This window comes from Argiope bruennichi, chromosome 1, assembly GCF_947563725.1.
Source record: "Argiope bruennichi chromosome 1, qqArgBrue1.1, whole genome shotgun sequence".
Taxonomy (NCBI): Eukaryota; Metazoa; Arthropoda; class Arachnida; order Araneae; family Araneidae; genus Argiope; species Argiope bruennichi.
The window spans coordinates 16,289,871-16,312,012 of record NC_079151.1 but is presented as its reverse complement, the minus strand read 5'-3'; the positions used below and the strand labels follow the sequence as shown (position 1 = coordinate 16,312,012).

General features: G+C 26.7%; 1 protein-coding gene across 5 annotated transcripts in view; it reads left to right on the top strand.

Annotated features, from left to right (window-relative positions):
• The first annotated feature begins 8,408 nt into the window (after positions 1-8,408).
• The window catches only part of LOC129964032 (E3 ubiquitin-protein ligase UBR5-like), an 82,451-nt gene continuing 68,717 nt past the window's right edge, over positions 8,409-22,142 (top strand). For 3 of the 5 annotated variants that reach the window (XM_056078714.1, XM_056078721.1, XM_056078700.1), the window contains exons 1-9: positions 8,409-8,615; positions 9,260-9,386; positions 13,513-13,589; positions 13,683-13,857; positions 15,953-16,012; positions 18,034-18,130; positions 18,418-18,555; positions 20,612-20,695; positions 21,829-22,055. In XM_056078714.1, the coding sequence (XP_055934689.1) occupies positions 8,554-8,615; positions 9,260-9,386; positions 13,513-13,589; positions 13,683-13,857; positions 15,953-16,012; positions 18,034-18,130; positions 18,418-18,555; positions 20,612-20,695; positions 21,829-22,055 (1,047 nt within the window). In that variant the 5' untranslated portion in view covers positions 8,409-8,553. The remainder of the gene's footprint in view (positions 8,616-9,259; positions 9,387-13,512; positions 13,590-13,682; positions 13,858-15,952; positions 16,013-18,033; positions 18,131-18,417; positions 18,556-20,611; positions 20,696-21,828; positions 22,056-22,142) is intronic. The other 2 variants (XM_056078729.1, XM_056078707.1) reach the window with 1 other exon arrangement.

Here is a 22,142-nt window from a genome sequence, read left to right as displayed (position 1 = left end):
TAAGAAGTTGTTTTGCGCATCCCGGATCCTTTGTAGTAAAAATTAGTTTCCCTTGCCGGGTAAATCTCATGTTCATGATATTTGAGTGTCTGTCGATATTTTGCTTTATGAAAGTTTGCATCAGAATGGGGTTTGTGCGCGGCATTTGAGAAGAAGCATTCGCATTAGAAAAAATAACGTTTATTTCCTCGTAATGTTTCTGACCTAAATTTAGCACAAGGTCCTTGGCAGGTTTTTCATTCAAAAAATAAATGTCAGTAATTTGAGGCATCGTGTTGAAGGCGAGAGTTTCAGAATTCAATTGAAAGGACTCATCACTAAAGTCTTGCACTGATACAAATGTGCGACTCAGCTTGCAATGAAGAAAAAATTCACAAAATATAAAGGAACAATCTTACCTCGGACAAAATGAATTTAGCAGAGTAGAAATATGAGGAGAAACAAATAAAAACTTGTCTAAACTTGAGAGTAAGATGCAAAGACAAAATCCACCGTAAAGTATTTTTAAACGCAACTTCGCTTTTTTATAAACAAAAGACCGTTATATCTTTCAAATCAAAAAACCCACCGAAGGAAAAATAAAAACTAAACACGATCAGAATATTGTAATATCATTTTCGACGTGTTTTTCCATAGAGAACTCGTTCTCTTCTCTTTGACCACTAGTCCTTGACACAACGTTATCGTTGTGAAGTTAAGTCAATAAGTAGTATCTAAGGAACCAATCATGAAACAAGAAATCACTGACGTCATTCTCTTTAACAGGAGGAGATCAGGTTAGGTTTTTACAGATTGGAGTAAGTCGTTGCCACCGGATGTATACCCCTGATTCTACCGGATGTGAACCAAAGTTCGTCGGATATGACGTAACACTTTGTTGACGTCATACTGGTCATTTAGCGCGGGCTTTATCTAACAATATTTGACTAATCCCTTTTATTTTTGCCCTGCTGTACGTGAGACGTGTGTATTGAATCTCTTACACCTTTTATTTGCTTGTGGAGATAAGAATTCTTTTTGTTCTTTTATATATTATTAATCTATATTGTTTATTTATCTTTCATTATTTATTCATATTATTTAGGGTTTTTTTTTTACTTAACTTAATTAGAATTAGTATCGCTGAACATACTAATTAGGGTTAGCTAGGAAACAAAAAAGTTTCATTGTGCTTGTATTTTATATTATAAACTTTTATATTTAATTTTACTATTTGTTTTTCCGTAGATTAATTATATCTTATTATTATCTATAATCTGAAAGATTTTAATTTCCAGATTTGTGCTAACTTGGGAAATTGTTTGATTGTTTTTTACATTTAATTTGTGTATTATTTCAATTTTTGGCCTAAGTGAAGATTAGTGTGCACCAGCCGATTGTCGCCAATATTGCAACCCATCGGATCCCTCTTATAGCAACCGTACTGCTGTTTTGTTTACTACTTTTTGCAATGGTTGAGTTGTACTTAAACTACAATTAAATTATGAAAAATGTTAAATTAAAAATATTAAAAAAACATCGATTAAAGATTTTACTTTTGTTCTTTATTATAAAGAAATTTAAGCTTATAATTAAAAGTTATTTTCTTCTTTCTTTTTTCAATGTGAATACGAACAGAAAAAATTTATTCTTTTGCAATTTTTAATTGTCAGTATTCGATTTAAAAAAATCGTCTGCATTCTCACTTTCAAAGACAGCTGCAAATGGAATTCTTCGCAGTTCTCGTAATTCTTTTGGTGTTATAACGGTTGGTTCCCTTCATAATTTGTTATGTCGGGATTATTTCGAACCTGTAGAATGGATGAAGAGCGAGTTAAATATGCATACATATATATTTTACAAGTTAATGAAATTAGGAAAGGATGCTTGTTTGAAATTTTGTATTGAGAATGGTTTGATATCGAACCGGCAGAATGGATGGAAGGTGAGTGGAATATATTCTTTTACAAGTTGATGAAGGTGGGGAAAGTATGTTTGTTTGAAATTTTGTATGGAGAATGTTCCGATTGCTTATTTCTTCGTTTTTTCTTTTCTCTTGGTTATGTAGTGTTTCTGTTTTCCACACAGTCTTTATGTTCAATGTGCTAGCGAAGCTACTAGGTTCCCGCTCCCGCTGCTAGCGAAGCCGTAGGATGTTTTTTTTAAGTTAAAAAATTCTGCCCGGTGCCTTCTACAGATGCCGAAGGCACCGGGCAGCTATGAAAAAAAAAAAAAAAAAATACTTATCAGTAAAAAGTTCTAATTAGATGGCGGGAAATAGTAACCGTAACTGTTCCACGGAAGTATTTGTTTATTTTGTCCGCCATCTTTATTGGCGACTTGGCATTGTTGGCGCAGCTGGGTGCACACTAAAATTCACTTTTACCATAAAATCTTTGAAATATATTTTAAAAAAAATCATTTATCTAAATATGCTACTTATTTGGTGATACATACAAATATACTTTAAATCATAATCATCCCACATGTTACTGAAGATTTGTAAGTTAATGTAAATGGAATAACATTATGTACATGATAAAAAGAACTATATTTTTATGTTTACTATCCCACATATATCAACAATTGCTCATAAATTCTTTCACACTTCTGTGTCTCAAACCACCTGTGAATTTTCAAAGATTAACGAGACAGAATCTGACACACATTTGCTGTTCATTTCCAAAATGTAAACATACACAATCAATCACGTTTGCACGTTAGCCAATCACATGTACGATTGCATTGCTCATATACATGGATATACGTAGCGGCTTTCTTCCGCGAGCTGGGATTGGTCAATAAGAAAAGTGAATTCTGGGGTACACATTTCCTCCAATCTTACTCGTTCAATTTCTGTCATCATTTTACGGCCGTAAGTTGGGTTCACACGAGGCTTTTTATTGCGCGCAATCGTTGTCTCTCTACTGTTGTCCCTCTATTGTCCCCGTGTGAACAGTTGAGACAACGTTGATGGGACAATGGCTAATAGTTGTCCCGACGGGACAACCATTTGCCATTGTCCCGTTATTTTCTTGAAGTAGGCGTGACCTTCTATTGCGCGCAATAATAAGCCTCGTCTGAACCCACCTGTATTCACCAACCGTTGTTAAACATCAGCTGATGATTAAATGCTGATCAGCAGTCAAATCGGTATTCACCACACCAAATCGGCTGACGATTTCCCCCTGTTTTGCCCCATTTTTTGATTCACTGACTTCCGATGATCAAATTTGATCAACGGTTTTCCGCATGCGCAGTTCTCAAGAAGGACAACTGTTACATTAGTTTTCAAACAAACATGGAGGATTTAGATACATTGGAATTATTGCAGTTGATATCAGATTGGAGGTGAATAATTTACACTGACAGAGTTTCTGATGTGGATTTGTTAGATGAATGTGATTTTGTTTCCAATGCATTTTATCTTTGAGAAGGAGAAATTAAGCACCAATATCTTACGAAACAGTGCTGTAACTACTGAAGAGAAATTGTGTATTGCCTTACGTTTTTTTGCTTCAGGAAGTCATCAACAAATAATTGGTGATTTCAATCAAACTAGCCAGTCATCATGTTGCCGGGCTATAAATGAAGTATCTAGATGTATAGCTGAAATGAGGCCAAGATTCATTTACCTACTAAATAATGAATCTGAGCGACTTGAGGTATGTTTACATTTATCCCTTTTACATCGTTCATATGGGAATCCCTTTTTATTGTTATTATATCCGAGTTGATTTTTGATTATTATTTTCTGGAATTAAAATTAGAATCTGTCATTTGTATAGTTCCGTGAACATTCAAATTTTTGAAGCAAAGGAATTATAATTAAAAGAATTTTCTAAACTTATTAATACCTTTTAGAAAACTCATCTAATACGATTATACTGTTTTTTGTCAATACTGTTTTACAGTTTTTTGTTCCTTAAAATGCTTCCATTAAAAACATTTTATTGCATATTTTCTATTTGGTTAATCTAATGACTTGCTAATAAAATAAGTTATTTCATATCTATACATATTCATATCATTTGTGTAGTCTTATAGTTTTTTTTAATTATGTTATTATGGCGATATAAGTTATTAAAAATTGATAATGTATGTATGTAATATTTTTTCAAATCATTTTTAATTAACTTTTAATATTACTTTTATAACTAGAATTCATCTGTAACAGTTTTTGCATTTGTTATGCTATAAGAAAATTTTCCCATTCTTTACATAGACAGTGTACATGTTAATCAATTTTAACCTTGTTCCTTTTATTTTTCAATTTTGTAAATCTGTAAAAATATAATAAAGAATTCAAGTATTAAAGATTATTTGCAATATAAACTTAACATTTTAATTATGCTTTATTCCATATTGAAAAATATTCTTCTACCCCTACCATTATACCACTGTATATCAAAGATTATGGCAGATTTTTGTATGAATAATGCAAGAAGGGTTTTTGAGAAACAACCACCTAAATAATAAATATGTTTTCGTTGAACAAATAATATTTTAAGATTAGGAAAAAAAAATATTCTTTCTGTAGAATATTTTCCAAAGTTATCTGAAATCACTTACAAATATTTTAGAATGCACATTTCTAGTGATTGAGAATAGAATATCTTATGTCTTTATATATATATATATATATATATATATATATATATATATATATAAGTTTTAAAAAGTACTGTATAAATGAATTCTAAATTTAGTTACAAAAAATGGAATGTTTGACTTGTATCAAATATTATAACATTTAAAATATTTAATATTATAATCAAATAAATTATAATATTTGTGTTTATACTATCAATTTGTAAGTATGTCATGTAAGTATTATTGTTAAATTAGCAATTTTTTTCATTAGTTATTTATAATATTATAATTAATTCTTATTTCACATTTCTCAGATTAAAGACTTGCAAAGATATGGAAGAAATAAGGAACAGCCTTTTCCTCCTGAAAAGAAAGAAAGAAAAGCAACAAACAAAAAAATCTTTTTCATCTGTCTGGTGATGATTATACAGGATTGCTTTTTGTATTTTTGAAACTTTCCTGTATGACTCATTTCCATGATTGTACACTGTTTTCACATGGGTATATAAGTTTTTTTTTTTTTTTTAGTAAATTGATTTTTTATGTTATTATTTATTTTATAGAAAAAGAATTATTGTAGTTTTTATTATGATTAATAATTAGAAATTTAAAGAAATTACTTTTGTTACTTATAAATTGTGTGATATAATAATGTGCTTAGTCACTCAATATAGCTAATCTCTTTTACAATATCAGTTTACTTCAGCTTTAATCTTCAACAATGTGTATAAAATTAACATTTTTTAAAGAAATCAAATTTTGACCTTTGTTATCTGCTGAAAATGATTCCCAATTTTTATTAATGTTTTCCTTCTCATTACATAACAAATTTTAACATTATTTCTAATGTATTCTCTACCTGATTATTTTTTGAATTTATCTGTATAGAAATGACTAAATAATTCCTTATTCCCATCTTTGAAAATCAAATGTATTTTTAATTTGATGTTGTTCTTTTTATGATTTATAGAAAATGACATGCATGTATGGCTCATATCAGTGTAGTTATTTTTTAGTGGTTTTATGTGCTCATTATCTTATTACAATATGTATATGTATTAGAGAAATAAAAAGACACATATAGAAGAATTTTGTATTAAGAATCAGCATTAATGTTGCACCTCTATTGACACTTTCTTGTAATTCTTGTAGAAGAATTTTGAATTAATAATCAGCATGAATGTTATATTTTAAAGTACCTTTAATGGAACTTTGTTTTAATGCTTGTAGAAGCTGTAACTTCTCTGTCAGAATTTTCTTTTGTAATTCATATATGTTACTTTTCGAGTCAAATTTGAATAAAATAGATTTTTGTATACAGAAGTCCTTTTTTAATTTTGCATATTTTAAGACATTCTGAGAAGTGTGTGAAAAACAAAGAAAATAGATTAATTGGGATTTGAAAATTTTGGAATTTGAAAAACAAGTATAGATAATAACTACCGAGTTAATTCAAATTTCTCAAAATTATGATGCAAATATAAAATTTAAAAAAAGAGGTTTTTATTTAAAAAATTCATTAATTCAACTGATAGTTTAATGTAACCTATTAGAATAATAATATTTAAGATGATTTCAAGAAATTTTTTTTATGTGAAAAATTCTTTTACTTTCTTGAAGCATTTTAATTTGGATCATCTTTCATCAAATTTAAATATAGAAATAGATTCCTTGTTTAAATACACAAGATCCTGATTTGAAAAATTTGACAATTAAACAAAGAAAATTATGCTGACTTAACAGTATTTAGTTAGATGGTTGTGCTCATAGGTTTATGATTTCAGGAAATAACGACTGTCATGAAATTTTTCCATATTTGCTTTTCGATAGAAATAAAAGCATACCACAGAATAAGTATTTTTTACTTTTATTCAGTTTTGAGGGAAAAAAATTATCTCAAAAACTACTGAATATGTAGACAGCTAATACATATTTAAATATTGACACCAAAAACAATCTTAGTATTTTTTTTAAATATAATATATTGTGGAAGTTTAAAACCTATTTGTTTAAAAATAAATGCTGAAAGTCTAATAACAATCTTAAAGAGAAGTTTGTAATATATGCTATAAACTTCATGCAAACAATTATATGGGATTGCCAGAGATATCATTGCTTTTCATTACAATTTAAATAACCTTTGGAAATTGAAATATTTTGTGTAAATGAAAATTATTTACTAATATGAAAGTCATAATACTTGTAAGCAAGATTTTATACACTACATTTCCTCCTCTTTTATTATATTAAAAATACAGGATACTACAATTTTTGTTAAATTCATTGTTTAGAAGAAACTTCAATGAATTCCTCACTTGCGAAATCAGTTTGCAGCAGTTTGTTATTTCTATTGTTTATGTATATACTCTATAATTATATAAAAAATGTTTACATATTTCCATAAGTAAATTAACTAATTTAAGGTTAATATGCATTTTTTTCAAAAATTTAATTCAGATAGACCTTTTGTAAAAGTTTAATTCTTTGGAAAACTATTCAAAGCACAGCTAATATGCATATTCTCAATTCAAAAGAGAGCAAATGCTCAAATGTTTTATTACATAATAATACAGTGGAAATTTAAAATATACTTGGTTAATAATGTATAGTCAGAGAAACAATCCTACGAAAAGCTATAATATCATGTAAACAAATCGGTGAGATTGTCACTAGGCAATATCACTTTTGTTTTCTCATTTGATCTTACCACATTCCTTGTACACATCTGGGAAAGAAACAAAATAACAACAAAAACACGAAACAGCGCCACCCATCATCTGATAATCATGTGATATATATAAACCAATGAAAATCCATTTCCGGTTGAAAAAGGCAGAAAAAGCTGCTTGTCGTAACCTTGATGCTTAGTCGTAAAATTAACGTTCGTGAATACCAATGATCATTGGTTGATGATTTGTCGTTGATCATGGGTTGAACGATCCGATGTTTAGCAACCGGTTTGGTGAATACGGTTAGTCTGGAAAGCGCATCCAATATGATGTGATCAGCAAAAAAAAAAAAAAAAAAAAAAAATTCTTCCTCTATGCTTGTATTTAAACAAACATATTATTAGTTTCAACTCATTTTTGACATATTATGTCAGGAAAACATAAAGTAGACTTCACATATTCGAATCCATTCATAATTATTTTAATAAAGTATTAAGCGACGTTACTTAACATTTTACATAAAAGCGATGTTACTTAACGTTTTACATAAAAGCGATATCACTTTCCTTATTCTACAAAGCTGTATTATGAGGATATGTAGCAATATAGAAGTGCAGTTTAGGTATTGCGTTTTATTTCCTAAAACAGGAGATGATTATTACAATGTTTTTTAAGAAATGGGTTTGCGTAATAGGCTACAAACTCCTTTTAAATAAAGTATCTACTACAGTCAAGATAACTGTATTTAGGAAATTTTGGTGAAAAATCAAATTTCATAAGAGTATACTATTAGTAGAAGATAGTATTAATTCATAGCGGTTGATTGCTTATTTATGAAGATTATACAATATTGAAAACAGTGTCGAATATTGTTTCTAACAATATGGAATCAATAAGCAGTGCTATAGCTTGAGCCTCTTTTTGAAATTTCCCAAGAAAAGTTCTAGAAACGTATTCGATGCTGCACAACAAACCCCATTATGTATATACTAGATTTCGAATTTATTGGTTAAAATTAAGGGCAATAAAAGACATGGAGATGTCTAAATTTTATCGGATGACTTAAGGTTAAAGAATAAAATAAAAATATTTAAGCGAAAAATAATTTAATTTGAAAATAAATCGCTCATATTTTTATTTTAACTGTTTCGCTTGTTGCGTAAGTTTACGCAATCAGCAACTAAACATTAAAACTCTTTTAAAGCTGAATTGGAGTAGTTTGTTCATAGAATGTACTAGTAACACTGTTAATTCTTATTTTCTACTAATTTGATTTCGAAATGCAACTATAGTACTAAATAAACAAAGAATAATGAGTTCAATTCATTTTGTTGTACATCCCTTGCCGGGGAGTGAAGATCAATTAAATGAAAGGTATTGAATTTAAATCATGTTATTTAAGTCTTTTTTTTTTTTGTTTAACAGTTTTTTTATGTTCTTGCGTTTTTAAAAATTTTTTATATTTGTTGAAAAATGAATGAATTGTCTACTTTTATCTTATTTGACATGAAGACATTCAAAATAAATTGCTTTCTTTAGTTAAATATTCTGTTCATTGTTAGTTCGGTTTTGGATAGGAGCAAACAATATGATTTTATGATTCCTCTTATTTTAAATTTTACTGCAAGGTTAAAATAAATTTCAAAAATTCTTTCTGTAATCATAAATAAATATCACTTGAAGCAGTAATTTAAGAATTTTGATTAATACATTCTTTAATTTAATGAATGTTACGGCTATAAACTGTTTACATTATTTATTGAGCATAATCTTTGTTTTGCTTTGATTCGATTCGTGCCAGTTCTACATTTTCCAAAAAGTCGTAGAAGCTTAATGAATGATAAAGTTCAATAGTTGATTAAGCTAATAAGAATCATGAAGTATGCATCAGTTTCATTAATCTTAATTTTTTTTTATATATTACGTTTTTGATTCTGCTGTTGTAACTATGCTTTAATGTTCGAAAAATATATTTCTTTGCAAATTTATTTTTGTGACTTCATATTATCGTTTTTCAGGCTAAAAGAAGTTGCTGAACGAACTAATAGATGTGGATACAGTGTACCATCTGTTCTTGCACAGCTAAAAAATGCTGCTGTTATTCAGTGTGTTGTAGGCCCAAATCATGTAGCTTTTCTTCTAGAGGTAAATGACTTATTCTGTTTGAGAATTTTAAAGTAAAATACATGGTCATTTTTATTTAATATAAAATTTTCTTATTTTTTCTTAATATATTGTTTTTTTTTTAAATTATTTTTTCATGTGTATATATATATATAACCAATCTTAAGTAAGAAAAAGTTTTAAAACGAAACTAAAATGAAAACGAAACAAAAACAGTTTCGAAATCGCAACTAAAATTTATAACCTATTTAAACTAAAACCAAAAAAAGAACTTCATAGTATTTAGAGAGTGCAATTGCAGCTACTTCTAAAACACAGATGAATTGATACAAAAGTATTAGAAACAAGTTAATAGGAAAAACAAAAAATCAAAAAAAAAAATTAAACCAAAAAAATTATAAAATATATATATATATAAAAAAAAAGAATCCGGCCTGAAGACTTTTTCAAGGGTCACCCTCAGGCAGGGATTCAAAGAAAGGGATTTTTTCTGTGAGGAAAAACAGACATTGTCTAAAAATGATTCCACGTGACCCGAAAATCCCCTGAAATTATGCTCAAGAGATATACCATTTTAACAGAAAGGAAATATAAAACAACAAATAAGAAGAAATTAACCACAACAAAGTAAAAATACAATAACAAAAACAAACAATAGCACTAAAATTAAAAACGAAAAGGCCAGTACATACCATTAACAGTCAAGAAAACTTTAAACTATTGATTGTGATTCCCTGTTTTTAAAAAACTAGCGGTAAATTATGTAAACAGATGTAGGCTCCCTGTGCCTTCTATTAATTTTTTTTGATTTTCTGTTTTTCCTATTAACTTGTTTCTAATACTTTTATATATATATATATATATATATATATATATATATATATATATATATATATATTTGAGTATTTAAAAAAAATTACTGTAGTGGTGGTTTCTAGAAGATGATAACAATTGAATATTTTATTATCTGTTCTTTTATATTTGTTCTTTTATCCAAATAGGAAAATTAAAAAGCTTGATTAATGTATATTAGTTTTTAACAAAATGACAGAAATTTGTTATTAATCCTATTCAAAATTTCTTTTTTAACTCAATTATTATTCTTGAAATTAATTATCTAATTTTTTTTTTTACTATTACCTCAATATACTGTTTTTATTTTATGTTTACAATTTAAATTAAGCACTTTTTTTTTTTTTTATGGCCTTCAGGTTTTATTACAAAAATAGTTTCATGAATATGTATAAGGGAACTTAGTGCTTTTGTTGTAAACTAAAAATTGCCAAATTAACCTCAGGACTTCTGTTTATTATTGGTTGTTTTATTTATTTTGTTATTTTAATACAGGTTTTAAGTTTTATATTTGAAAAAATAGAATTTGTAGTTTTTATATATCTGTTTAAAGAAAAAATATTATTATAAAAAGTTAATAAATTTAAAAATTAAAACGCATATAGGTAAATATAATTTGGTAAAATATGAATTATCATGTTTTTTGAAAAATATTTTAGAGTAAATGATTAATAGATTATGTATAGAATGAATTGAAAACTGATCAAATCTTATGTATATTTCTTATTACTGGAATTACATGTAATTTTTTATATATGTAATTAACTGAAAAAACTCAAATTTTTAATCGTCCATGTTTAAGGCAATATGTTGATTATACAAGGTAGCAACAGAACAGGGATATCAGGGAAAAGCTGGGAAATTTTAACGGTTTGGAAAAATCGGGAAAGTGTGGAAATTTGTAAAAATAACTAAAAATCAGTGAAAATTGGAGACATGAACTTTTCATGCCACACATGTTCATAATTGGCAATTTTGCACTATTTCTGTATGTCTGAAACCTTATGTCATCAAAGCAATCTTAGTAACTACAATTAGGACAATTTTTTTAAAGGTATCGTGACTTTTTAGAATTTCATTATGATAAGAAGAATGATAAGCTGAAAAATATTGCTTATAACATCTCTAATTAAAATTTTGGCAAAATCAGTTTTCACTTTTCAAAGAGTAGTGATAGTAAGTAAATTTTGGTTCAACCTTCTTTCATCTAAAAACTTAGCAGTGATGCAATATTATATTTAAAGATAATGGTACTTTCTCATGAAAACAGTAATATTGGGAGAAAATTGTGAATGAATAAAAATTATATGTGGCAGGATATAAAAGAATCATTTAGTACAAGAAGAATTGTTTAGCCTTGTACCATTACGTAGCAATAATACCATATCTATTCAAGCAAATAGTGTAATAAGTAATTTTAGAGTATCAAAATGAATTTAATTGTGAGGAATTCTTGAGCCAAATATGAAGAGTACAAAGAGAGGAAAAGAAAGAAATGAAGTAAGTAAATATTTCAAAAGAAAGAAAAAAAAAAAAGTAACAGTATTGGCTCTAAAAATTAAAATTGGGGGAAAAAAAAAATCTTGAGACAGCTTAAAAGGGGAGTATAAGATTTGAGAAAGAAATTGCAAACCACAAAATTCTCAAAAAGCTTTTAAAATTTTTGATTCATTTTAAAGTAGAACAGGTTGATTCAAACCAAGTGTTTTTTTATTAGTATTCTAATAATTTATGTTTCATTTCTGAAATTAATAATTTATTATTGAGTTTTTGTATTTTATTTGAAATAGGCAAGCATTTGTTACTTGAGTATCTTTAAATTATATTATTTATATAAAATGTATTCAAAAACTTTTACTCATTTATAAAAACATGAATTTTTGATTAGAGTAAATAACTTAAACATTAAAGAAAAGATTTAAAATAATATTTTGGCAGTTTTTAGTTTGTTTTAAATCTTTACTAATTTATATATATATAATATTTATTGTGTATGATCATACTATTTTTATATTTATGTAGCAAAATGTTCTTATCATACTTATAGAAATAGCAAAGATTAACTGTTTTAAATTTTTGAGCAAAGTTCTTAGTACCTATTTAAATATTTTGTGTTGCAAAGAGTAGTTTTCATGTTTTTTAGAATTCTTTCTTATCTTAGCAACAAAGTGTATATATATATAATATATAATTTCCAGTATTTTTTCCCATATAAGAAATGTAATAATTATTTTAATATTTTAAGGATACTCATTCCACTTTTTAAAAATTTTCATGAAAATTTATTATTTTTTCATATTAACTGATGGAAGGGATTTTAATATATATGGTACATATATAGTGATTCTAAGTAGGATGAAGGCCAGGAAACTAATATAACTAGTAGCTATAAGTTGAGGAAAAGTTGCAAGTTTAGTGAAGGAAATTTTTTCACACTTTCTGTATGCACACTCTGTTATATATCTATTTTTTGTGTAATGGAATATGCTATGGTTTTTCTGATTTTTGGTACGTAGAGAAAAAGTTCTATTAATGTAAAATAAAATAAATTTATTAAATAAAAATTTTTTTCATTTTTGTGGAATTTTGGATTTTTATTTTAAATGTGCAGCCATTTATAAGTCTCAAATCTTTTATTTAAAAATATTTACAACTTAAAAGATTTTCATTTGTGATTAAATTTTATTTTTATTACTCTGATATTCTTGTGAAGATGTATCTTTGCTTCAAAATAATTTTAAAAAATGCATATTTTTTTAATATGCTAATAATGACTTGTATTGAAATTAACATTTTTTTTTTTCCTTTTAAAGTTCTGATCATTATTATTTAGAATTTTTAACCTATTGCTTTTGAAATAAATGGTATAGCTGATGTATCATTCTAATTCTTATTTAATTTTGTAAATTATAAATTGTCTGCATAGAGGTATTGCAGTATATATCAAGGTTTTACTTTTTGTATAGAACATATCTTGTTGGTTTAGTTGCTTGCTTTTTAGTATTAACTTTCTTGTATGTTGCAATTACTTGTATATTATAGTAGTGATTAATCAATAAAAAAACATTTTTTTGAGTAAAATAAAAGTAAAATAAATTTCTGGAGCTTTATTTTTTTATTATATTAAATCTTATAATATTATCTTGTATTCTATATAAAACATCTGTTTTGATACATAATTGATCAAGCTGTTAGTTATTGTTGTGAATTGTATAATGTTGGTTAATAGATTTTGTATATTTTTTTAAATGTTTTTTATGAAAAATATTTCTATTAATTTCCATTTTTGTTGTAGGATGGACGTATATGTCGTCTGGCATTTTCTGTTGTGTCTGATCGATTGGATCTTAGTAAAAATGAAGCATCCAAAGCGTAAGCCTTTTACATAGTGGTAATGCATGTATCTGATTTCTGGCTTATCTTTGTTTGCTAATTATTCTTATACTTAATTTTTTATTGTTCTAGATTAAATTTGAAAGGGAGTAGTAGTTCCAGTTCTACTACACGAGCTGCTGCTCCTCGGAATCGTGGTCGCATCTTGCGCACATCGAGTGGCCGAGGTAGAGGCAGTGGAGTCATCATGGGATCTTCTCGGCCAGTTGTTCCTGCTCCTTATGTTCCAGAAGAACTCATTGCACAAGTATTCTTTGTTTTGACATTTTCATATTATACCTGTTAAAAAATTAAAATTTTTATTAATTTTTTAAAATTTTGATTAAGATTATTAAATTTATCCAAACATTGTTTTTATTTTTAAATGGGAACCATTTTAAATTATAAGGACATATGATAAATAATTTTATAATAAAATACAAATTTAAAAAATTTTTCAAGATATTATTAGGTTGGAAATTTAAATTCTATAATGTATAATCTTGCATTATATTGAAAAATACCTTACCATTTGCTTTTGAAAATATCTCTATATTTGTTTATTATTTTCAGTTTTAGAAAATCATCTTTTTGGCTGTTATTGAATAAGGTTAAATATGCCAATGGAATGATAAATTATTAAATAATTTATGGACAAATGTATTACATTTAACTGCAATTATATAATATTTGCAAATGCCCAAATTAAAACAAATACAACTACTGAGCTGTATTTTATTCATCATTGCTGGAAATATCTTGCAAGCTGCTTTATTTTTATTTTTTTATAAGATCTACGTTAAATTTTTTTTTTAATCATCAGTATTTTTAGCTGCTTTTTAGCTTTTGCTAGATTTTTTTTATTAAAATATAAAAATGTTTTGTTTTATGAATAATATTTGTTGAATCACTAATATTTAGGCCTTTTTTCACTGTCTTATATTGAACTTTCACTTCTTTTCATATGATATTTCCTTTATTTTTTCATTGTATTTTTCAGGTAATATATATATATATATATATATATATATATATATATATATATATATATATATATATATATATATATATATATATATATGATGATTCAAATTATAAGCATTTTAAAAATATTTATTTTATTATTTATCCCAAGTGTCATTTTAACTTTAATGTCTGAGTTATGCAGGTTTTTATTTTCCAGTGCTGATACTACTTGCACTATTATCAAAAATGCTGTTTCAGTTAAATTTTCTTCTGAAGCTGTGTAAGATCTAAATGCTTTTTCATTCTTTTATTTCCTATTTTTAGCCATCCTGTTATTGACCGTGTTCTTACCTAGTCTTGGTTTAAACATAAAATTTTGAAAATGCTTCTGAATTGAACTGTTTTTGTCATTACACAAGAAAGATATATCTCATTAAAAAAAACTTGTCTGCTTTTCTAACCCAGACGAAATGCTGTTTCATATAATTTAAATTTCTTCTGACTTTTTAAATTTTTTTATTTTTTGTAATACTAGGAGAAAAGTATAAAATTTTAAAAAGTGTTTTTTGACTTAGAGATTTGCCAAAATTTTTACCTAAATTAACTTTTATCTAAATTAGAATTATCATTTAAGCTGATAATTTTTAGAATTATCATTTCTCTATTTGTCTCTGTGTGAAATTATTCACAAAATTGCATAAGCAAAGAAAATGAAATTTGGTATGTGATCTATGTTAAAATTTTAGGTTTATGAAATCTTAGGCTAAACTTAACAAACCTTAGGCTTTGTTGAAAGGATATTTTTCTGCCTATCTCCATGGTAAAACAATAACTTAAAAATGCTCTTAACTAAATAAATAAAATTTGGCAAATAGCTTTATCACAAAAATTGCAAATCTAACTATTCTTTTATATATGAACTAATGAATTAAAAACAGGTCATATAAATGAAATATCTTATGTAGAACTGAAATTATATGCAACACTGAAATGATTGATCTACAGTAAGTTTTCATATTATTTTGATCTATCATAGATAGATTGTTCAAACAACATACTGGAGTTTCATCCTTTTTGATGGAATAAACCGCATGTTGTATGAATATATTAAAGGATTGAAAGATAATTTTTTTAAAGCACTCTTTAAATAGGCTGATTTTATGTTTTTGTTTCTTGTACAAAATAAAATATTGTAAAAAATTCGGTTTCTTATATAAAATGAACTGTAAATATTCACTCTTTTGAAATTATTGCACCTTTTATTAAATAAAAGTTTATCTTAATTTAATTCTTAATAATTTTTGCTATGTTATTTTTTTATTTATTCAAGACATAATGAATTAAATTAATAGATGTGCTTGTAAATAATATTTACAAAAAGCAATTTAAATTTCTAGGCACAAGTTGTCCTTCAGGGCAAGTCACGTAACCTCATTCTTCGTGAACTTCAGAGAACTGTAAGTTACTGTTTTGTATGTTTATATGTTCTAAATAAATTCTTTAATATAAATAGTTTTATTTGAAACTAGCATTTTTTTCCCTCTTCTGATACATGTGTCTTTGTATTTTTTTTGCTCTACTTTTGTATAATTTTTTATTTATAAAACTATTTATGGATTTTTTTTTGTGTGATTATTATTAGTATTAAAAAAAAAAAAAATGAAAGTTCCTTTTACTATTCATAAAAAAAAGGAAACAAGGGAAAGACAGTTTCTTTTTTTTTTATCCCCAAAGCTCATATTAAAAGATTATTTAAATTGGCATTTTTTATTTAGAGTATATAAGAAGTTATTTGTTTCAAATGAGTGCATCTCACACTTATCTGAATCTGACATTTTGATGTTATATGTTATTCAATTTTTGGTAAATTAAAACATACTTTATTTCTTAAGCACAAATCAATTATTTTTATAATGTAGGTATAATGCTTAATTTTTTTCAAAAAAATGTAAGCATTGTGGTTTAAGTGGAATAGGTTATCAGATTGTTTTGAAAAATATAAATAATTAATATTATAAAATGCTTGCAGGAATTCTTGCAAATGTTTATGAATTCTTTTCCAAAGACAAACAATACAATGCAAACATTAAATTGTGAAGACATCTTTTTCCTTAATTTGAATTGCAATGCTTATTATTATAGATTGGCTTATTAGCTATAAATAACTTAATTTTATCTTTTTAAGAGTGAAAAATCAATTTTAATTTTAGTTTTCTGCCTTTCTTATTTTGTATCTGAATATATTTTTATTTAATATATTAGAAAAAGCAGGTAAGGAAATTTTTGTAATATTTATTCAATCATACTAAATTGATGCTTGAATTGTTTTTTAATTTGAAATATCTTATTCTATATTGATTATTTTCTCTTTTCTTAAACTTGGGCAGATTCTTGGAAATACAATGCTATTTTAAAATGCTTTTTTATACTTGAAAACAATAACAATGCCAAAAAAATTAATCGCCAAAGAATTGAATTCGAAATTTTGACCAATTGCTACCTTTGAGACCTCCCTGAGTCTGTAAAATAAATTTTTAGAATTATATCTGTCTATGAACACAATTCAGAAATGTTTCTAACTAGATGGATGAAATTTGATACCCGGTCTTTTATAAGATCAATAATCAATCAATAGATCAAATTTTGAGCAAAATCTAATTGAAGGAAATCTGTTTGGCTGTTCAAATATAAATTAACATAAGTGCAAAATGAAGAAAACTAGATGGATAGAATTTTATACACATATTTAACACGTGAAGTGTACACACTCTCAAAATTAGAATCAAGTCCATCAAGAGGTTTGACTTTCTATTGGTCTGTACTCCAGAAGTATGTAATTTGATAATTAAAAAACACAATGATTTATATGAAATTTGCAATGAAATTTATTGACTAGAATTGAAACTCTGTAGTAAATTTTGGTTTTAATTGATTGCGGAAAAGTTTGAAATGAATATTCACTGTTTTGGTTGCTTTTGTAATAACTGCATTCCAGCAATTAGTCACCAATAAGAAAGGTTAAAGATCACTGTAATATGTTCTTTAACATCTATTGTTAGCTAATAACAATGCACAAATTTTTAATACACTATTATATTTTTTAGAGAATAAATGATAAAATTTTGAGGAGATCACACTCTTGCTGGTTTTCTAGATATGCAACTTCAGTGTTAAGAAATAGTTCATTATTTAAATGAATTTTATAAATTTAGGATACTTTTGATAGCTGTTACCAAATAGGAAAATGATGTTAGTATGAATTAACATTCCTTTTTCTTTGAGTTGGTTTCCAATAATTTGTAGTTGATTATCATGTTTAATTGCTGTACTTACATTATCATCAAACTTTGGAATATTTCCTTTGTACTATCACCCTTTCTTGAAAATTGCTTTATTTAAAGATAGTCACTAAATCTGACTTGACTTTAAACTTGAATTTCAAGGAATATATAGTTTTTAATGGCTTATATATTTATAGAATTTAGATGTGAACTTAGCAGTTAATAACTTGCTTAGTCGAGATGATGAAGAAGGAGAAGATGCTGATGATAATCAAGATTCTTACATGCCTGGAGGTAATGATAATTTTTTTTTGTTATAGTTAAAAACTTATTTGTAATTCTTAGTTTTGTCTTAATATTTAAATAACATTTTTTAATATATGTCAGAATTTTCCATGTATTTTATTTTTCTGAATCATTTAGACAGTTTAAAAAATTTTGTGTTTGTGAATCATATTTAATATATTGCATAAATATTTCAGCATTTTGACATATTTGATTATAAAAACTTCATAAATTGTGTGGAGTGTTTAAATATTCCAGAATGAAGCATTCTACTTAATTATCCTATTAATTTACAGATGATTTGATATCTTTGCTGGATGCTGGCATGCATAGTGATCATCCTAGTGTGATCATAGATGCTGATGCAATGTTTTCTGAAGACATGTTTGGTTATTCCACTCTGAGAAATAGATCCGGCAGTAGAGGGCGTTCTGGTGTGTACAAGATTTTTCTTGTTTAAATAGGTTACAGTGTTGTATTTAAGGTAAACTAGAGATGAATTTAGTCTGTTATTTCATTTTCTATTTAGGATTAGAATAATTTTATTTAAAATTAAATAGGTTCTTTTAGAACTCATTTAGAATAAACTCATTGGAATAACTTCATTATAAACTCATTTAGAATAATTTGCATTTTATGGATCTAAAATAATTATGAAAAATAAAAACTATTTAACGAATTTTTAATTATATTTCATTTTGAAGGTGATAATTTAAACTTGGTGGATTAAGAATAAAAATTTCTTTCTTAACATAAAATCTATGAATAACTAAATTAATGTTATTTTATTTTGCATTTTACAATTTTTTATAATACTTAAAATAAAGTTCAGAAGATCAATTTAATATTCTATTCAGAGCAATCTTGTATGAGAAAAGTAAATCAGAGCATATAATATATAAAAAATTGAAGCAAAAGGGAAATTAATTCCAAAAATGGGCATTGAAAAAAGGTGCTGCTGAATATGGTGTTTAATGGAAACATGAATCTTGAATATACCGATTTCTTTTGCTACTGCTCAAGTATAATTGCTTCCTGCCTGATTTTCTTTATAGTAGCTCTTGTAACTGTTTATGTCAGTTGTGTTGTGTTTTGAGCCCCAATCTTGTAATGTTCTCAGAAAATCAAACCAGTATTTTAATAGAAAATCTGCATGCAATGATTTCATGTAAATGATTTTATGATTACAATATATATATATATATATATATATATATATATATAATTATGATTACAGTGTTTTTTTGATAAAGAGAATCCTATAACATTTGTGTAATTTCCCCAAAATTTGCATGCTTTTTTTTATAATAAATAATGCTTAGGTAATTTACATAATGTTACATGTTCTGTTATTTTTAGTGTAAGTATTGTAATCTTCAAAAATTCAAACTTGAGATTCTAATAAATCTGTTATTAGACCTTCCTGAGTTTGAAAAACATATTTGGCATTATGTGTGTCTATGACAAAGGTCCTATTAAAAATCCTCTGAACTAGACTCATGAAAAGTTTATGCCAAATTCGTAGATTTTTGTCAAATGTTGAGCAAAGTCTATCAATAAGTACAAAAGGATAAATGTTGGATCTATGAAATAGTGTAGTCAACTGTCATATTTTGAGCTAAATCCAATAATGGTTTAACCAGCTGTCAGTCTCTACTTCAGAAGTACATAAACATAATAAGTCAAAAATGCAGTGACTCAATTATATCAAATTTGATATGTGATTTTGTGAATGGAAATTTTGTTCTCTGTTAAAATTTAATTTTAATTAGTCGATAAAAATGCATCTTAAATATAAATTTGATTTTCAGATATTATTAATTGCATGCCAGGGATTATTTACCATGACAATTTCTAAGGGTTACACAATAAATTCAATAAAAATACTAAATTCGCACCAAGGATTAATATTTCGTATCCATTGTATGCCAATGCCTTGCATTGTATGCCAATTTCTGTCTTACTCAAGATAATTTTTTTGTGGGTTATGGGGGATAATACCTTTAATAGAGAGTATGCTAGAAAATTTTGTGGAGATTGCTCCTTCTGGTTTGTCATTTTCTTTCTGAATATTTACAAAATGTCTCTCTAAACTTCATATGTAAAACTTGTAAAGATTAATAAAATTTTTGTTGTATCTATATTGTTATAAATTTGTTCCTTGACTTCAAAACTATTTTATTGAATTTCTAATTTTATTGGAGATTATTTGCTGTTCCGTATTAAATTCTAGAACTATTTTCTTATTTGTCACTAATTTTCTCATTTTCTGAAATGTTTGTCATGGAAACTTAGGATTCTGATGACAAATGGTTTTGTTTATAATGTTCTTTTTTCAAAATTTTATTTGTAAAGCACTAAATGAGCAGTATAACATGCATATTGTTAATTTTTATTTGAATTCGAAGTTTTTACATAAATTGATTTGTCTAAACTCTTTCAATAAATGTGATCTTATTTGTATTATTGAGAAATGTTTAACCCCTTCAGGACCAGCGCGTGGAGAACGAAGTGATCTCGCAGGACCGAATGCTCCGAAGCGGAGCGTCGCCACGGGCCCGCGCAATTTTTGCAGTTAAGTCTAATTTTACGAAAAAATTCATATAAAATCTCCATTTTAATATAATGCCTTGAATTTTACAAGTAACATATGCTTGCAACATATATTACTCTACTACTTAATATATATTAATATAAAGATTATAACATTATTAGAAATAAATGAAATAAGTAAAATACTTAAATTTTAACTATACCCACAAAAACAAATATGTTACCCATGAAAACAAAGTTATAAATATAAAAGTTGTATAATATTTCACTCTCAGCAACGGTCAGCTGAATGCATTTTCCCATATTCTTCTAACAACAACAACAACAACAAAAAAAAGTCAACAACATGTCCTGAGTCCCTTTAAATCACATGTACACTTTTAAAGAGCTGTATGCTTATACCAATAAATCTATCAAATCGAAAAACACAGAACAGAAACCAATGCCTGCAATATAAAGGTTAAAAGTCGTAAGATTCAACTATTAAGTATTCCTTATGGTAAGAAAATAAAACGGATTAAATTATCCAGAATACTATATAGGGAACCGAAATTGCTTGCAAAGGACAAATCTATTCCTACGTAAATCAACAAGCATTTCATCCTTTCCCACTCAGTCAAAATATAAAAAATCCCAGAGTGATATAAATCATGGGCCAATCCTCTGGAAAGATGTGAGCATGTGCATTTGATTACATGGTAAAATGCCCTGGACCAAATAATTAAGAAAAGCTTGCTGAAAGTGCATAGTGAAGGTTAACATGCTGCGAGATATTCTTTGAAATTGCAATGGACTTTTAACTGCCATCTAGTGTTATATGAAATTTTAAATAAAACGTTCCAAACAGAAATCATAAGCGTTATCGTGGGCCGATAGAGATGGAAAGACTCGTCTTATTCATGATAATGATAAGACAGGCTGTGAAGGGAGAATCACTTGATTTTGGATATGTGTTCATGGTCCTCAATGGGTTAAGCTATTAAGTAGTATCTTAAAATAATGAATTTGAAATTTACAAATGTATAATTGGTGTAATGAATGTATCTTCATTTTAAGAAAAATATACTTTTTGTTGAAATCTGTCTTAGCTAATTTTTAATTTAGCTTATCATTGAATTTAGCTTCTAAAATAGTTCTTAATCTGCTCCATTTAGGTGAAAGGGAACGAGATGGGGATAGAGAACGAGATCGTGATACAATGTTTCGCTTACGAGAGCGGCAGTATTCAGGTTCCAGACGATGGTTGGAGACTGCATTAAGAGACAGTGGTGCAAGCGATAAATCCGGTGAATCTGTTGGCACTCCTGAGAACAAGAAGAGAGATGTCACCGAAGCCAATCCACTTTGGTTGTCCGATGAATTGGAATTTTGGCCTGAAAAAGTGAGTTATTTTATGATTCTTTTATACTGTAAAATTTCTTTATGTGGTCACTCGTAAAACAGTCGTCTTATAACAACAGATGGCCAC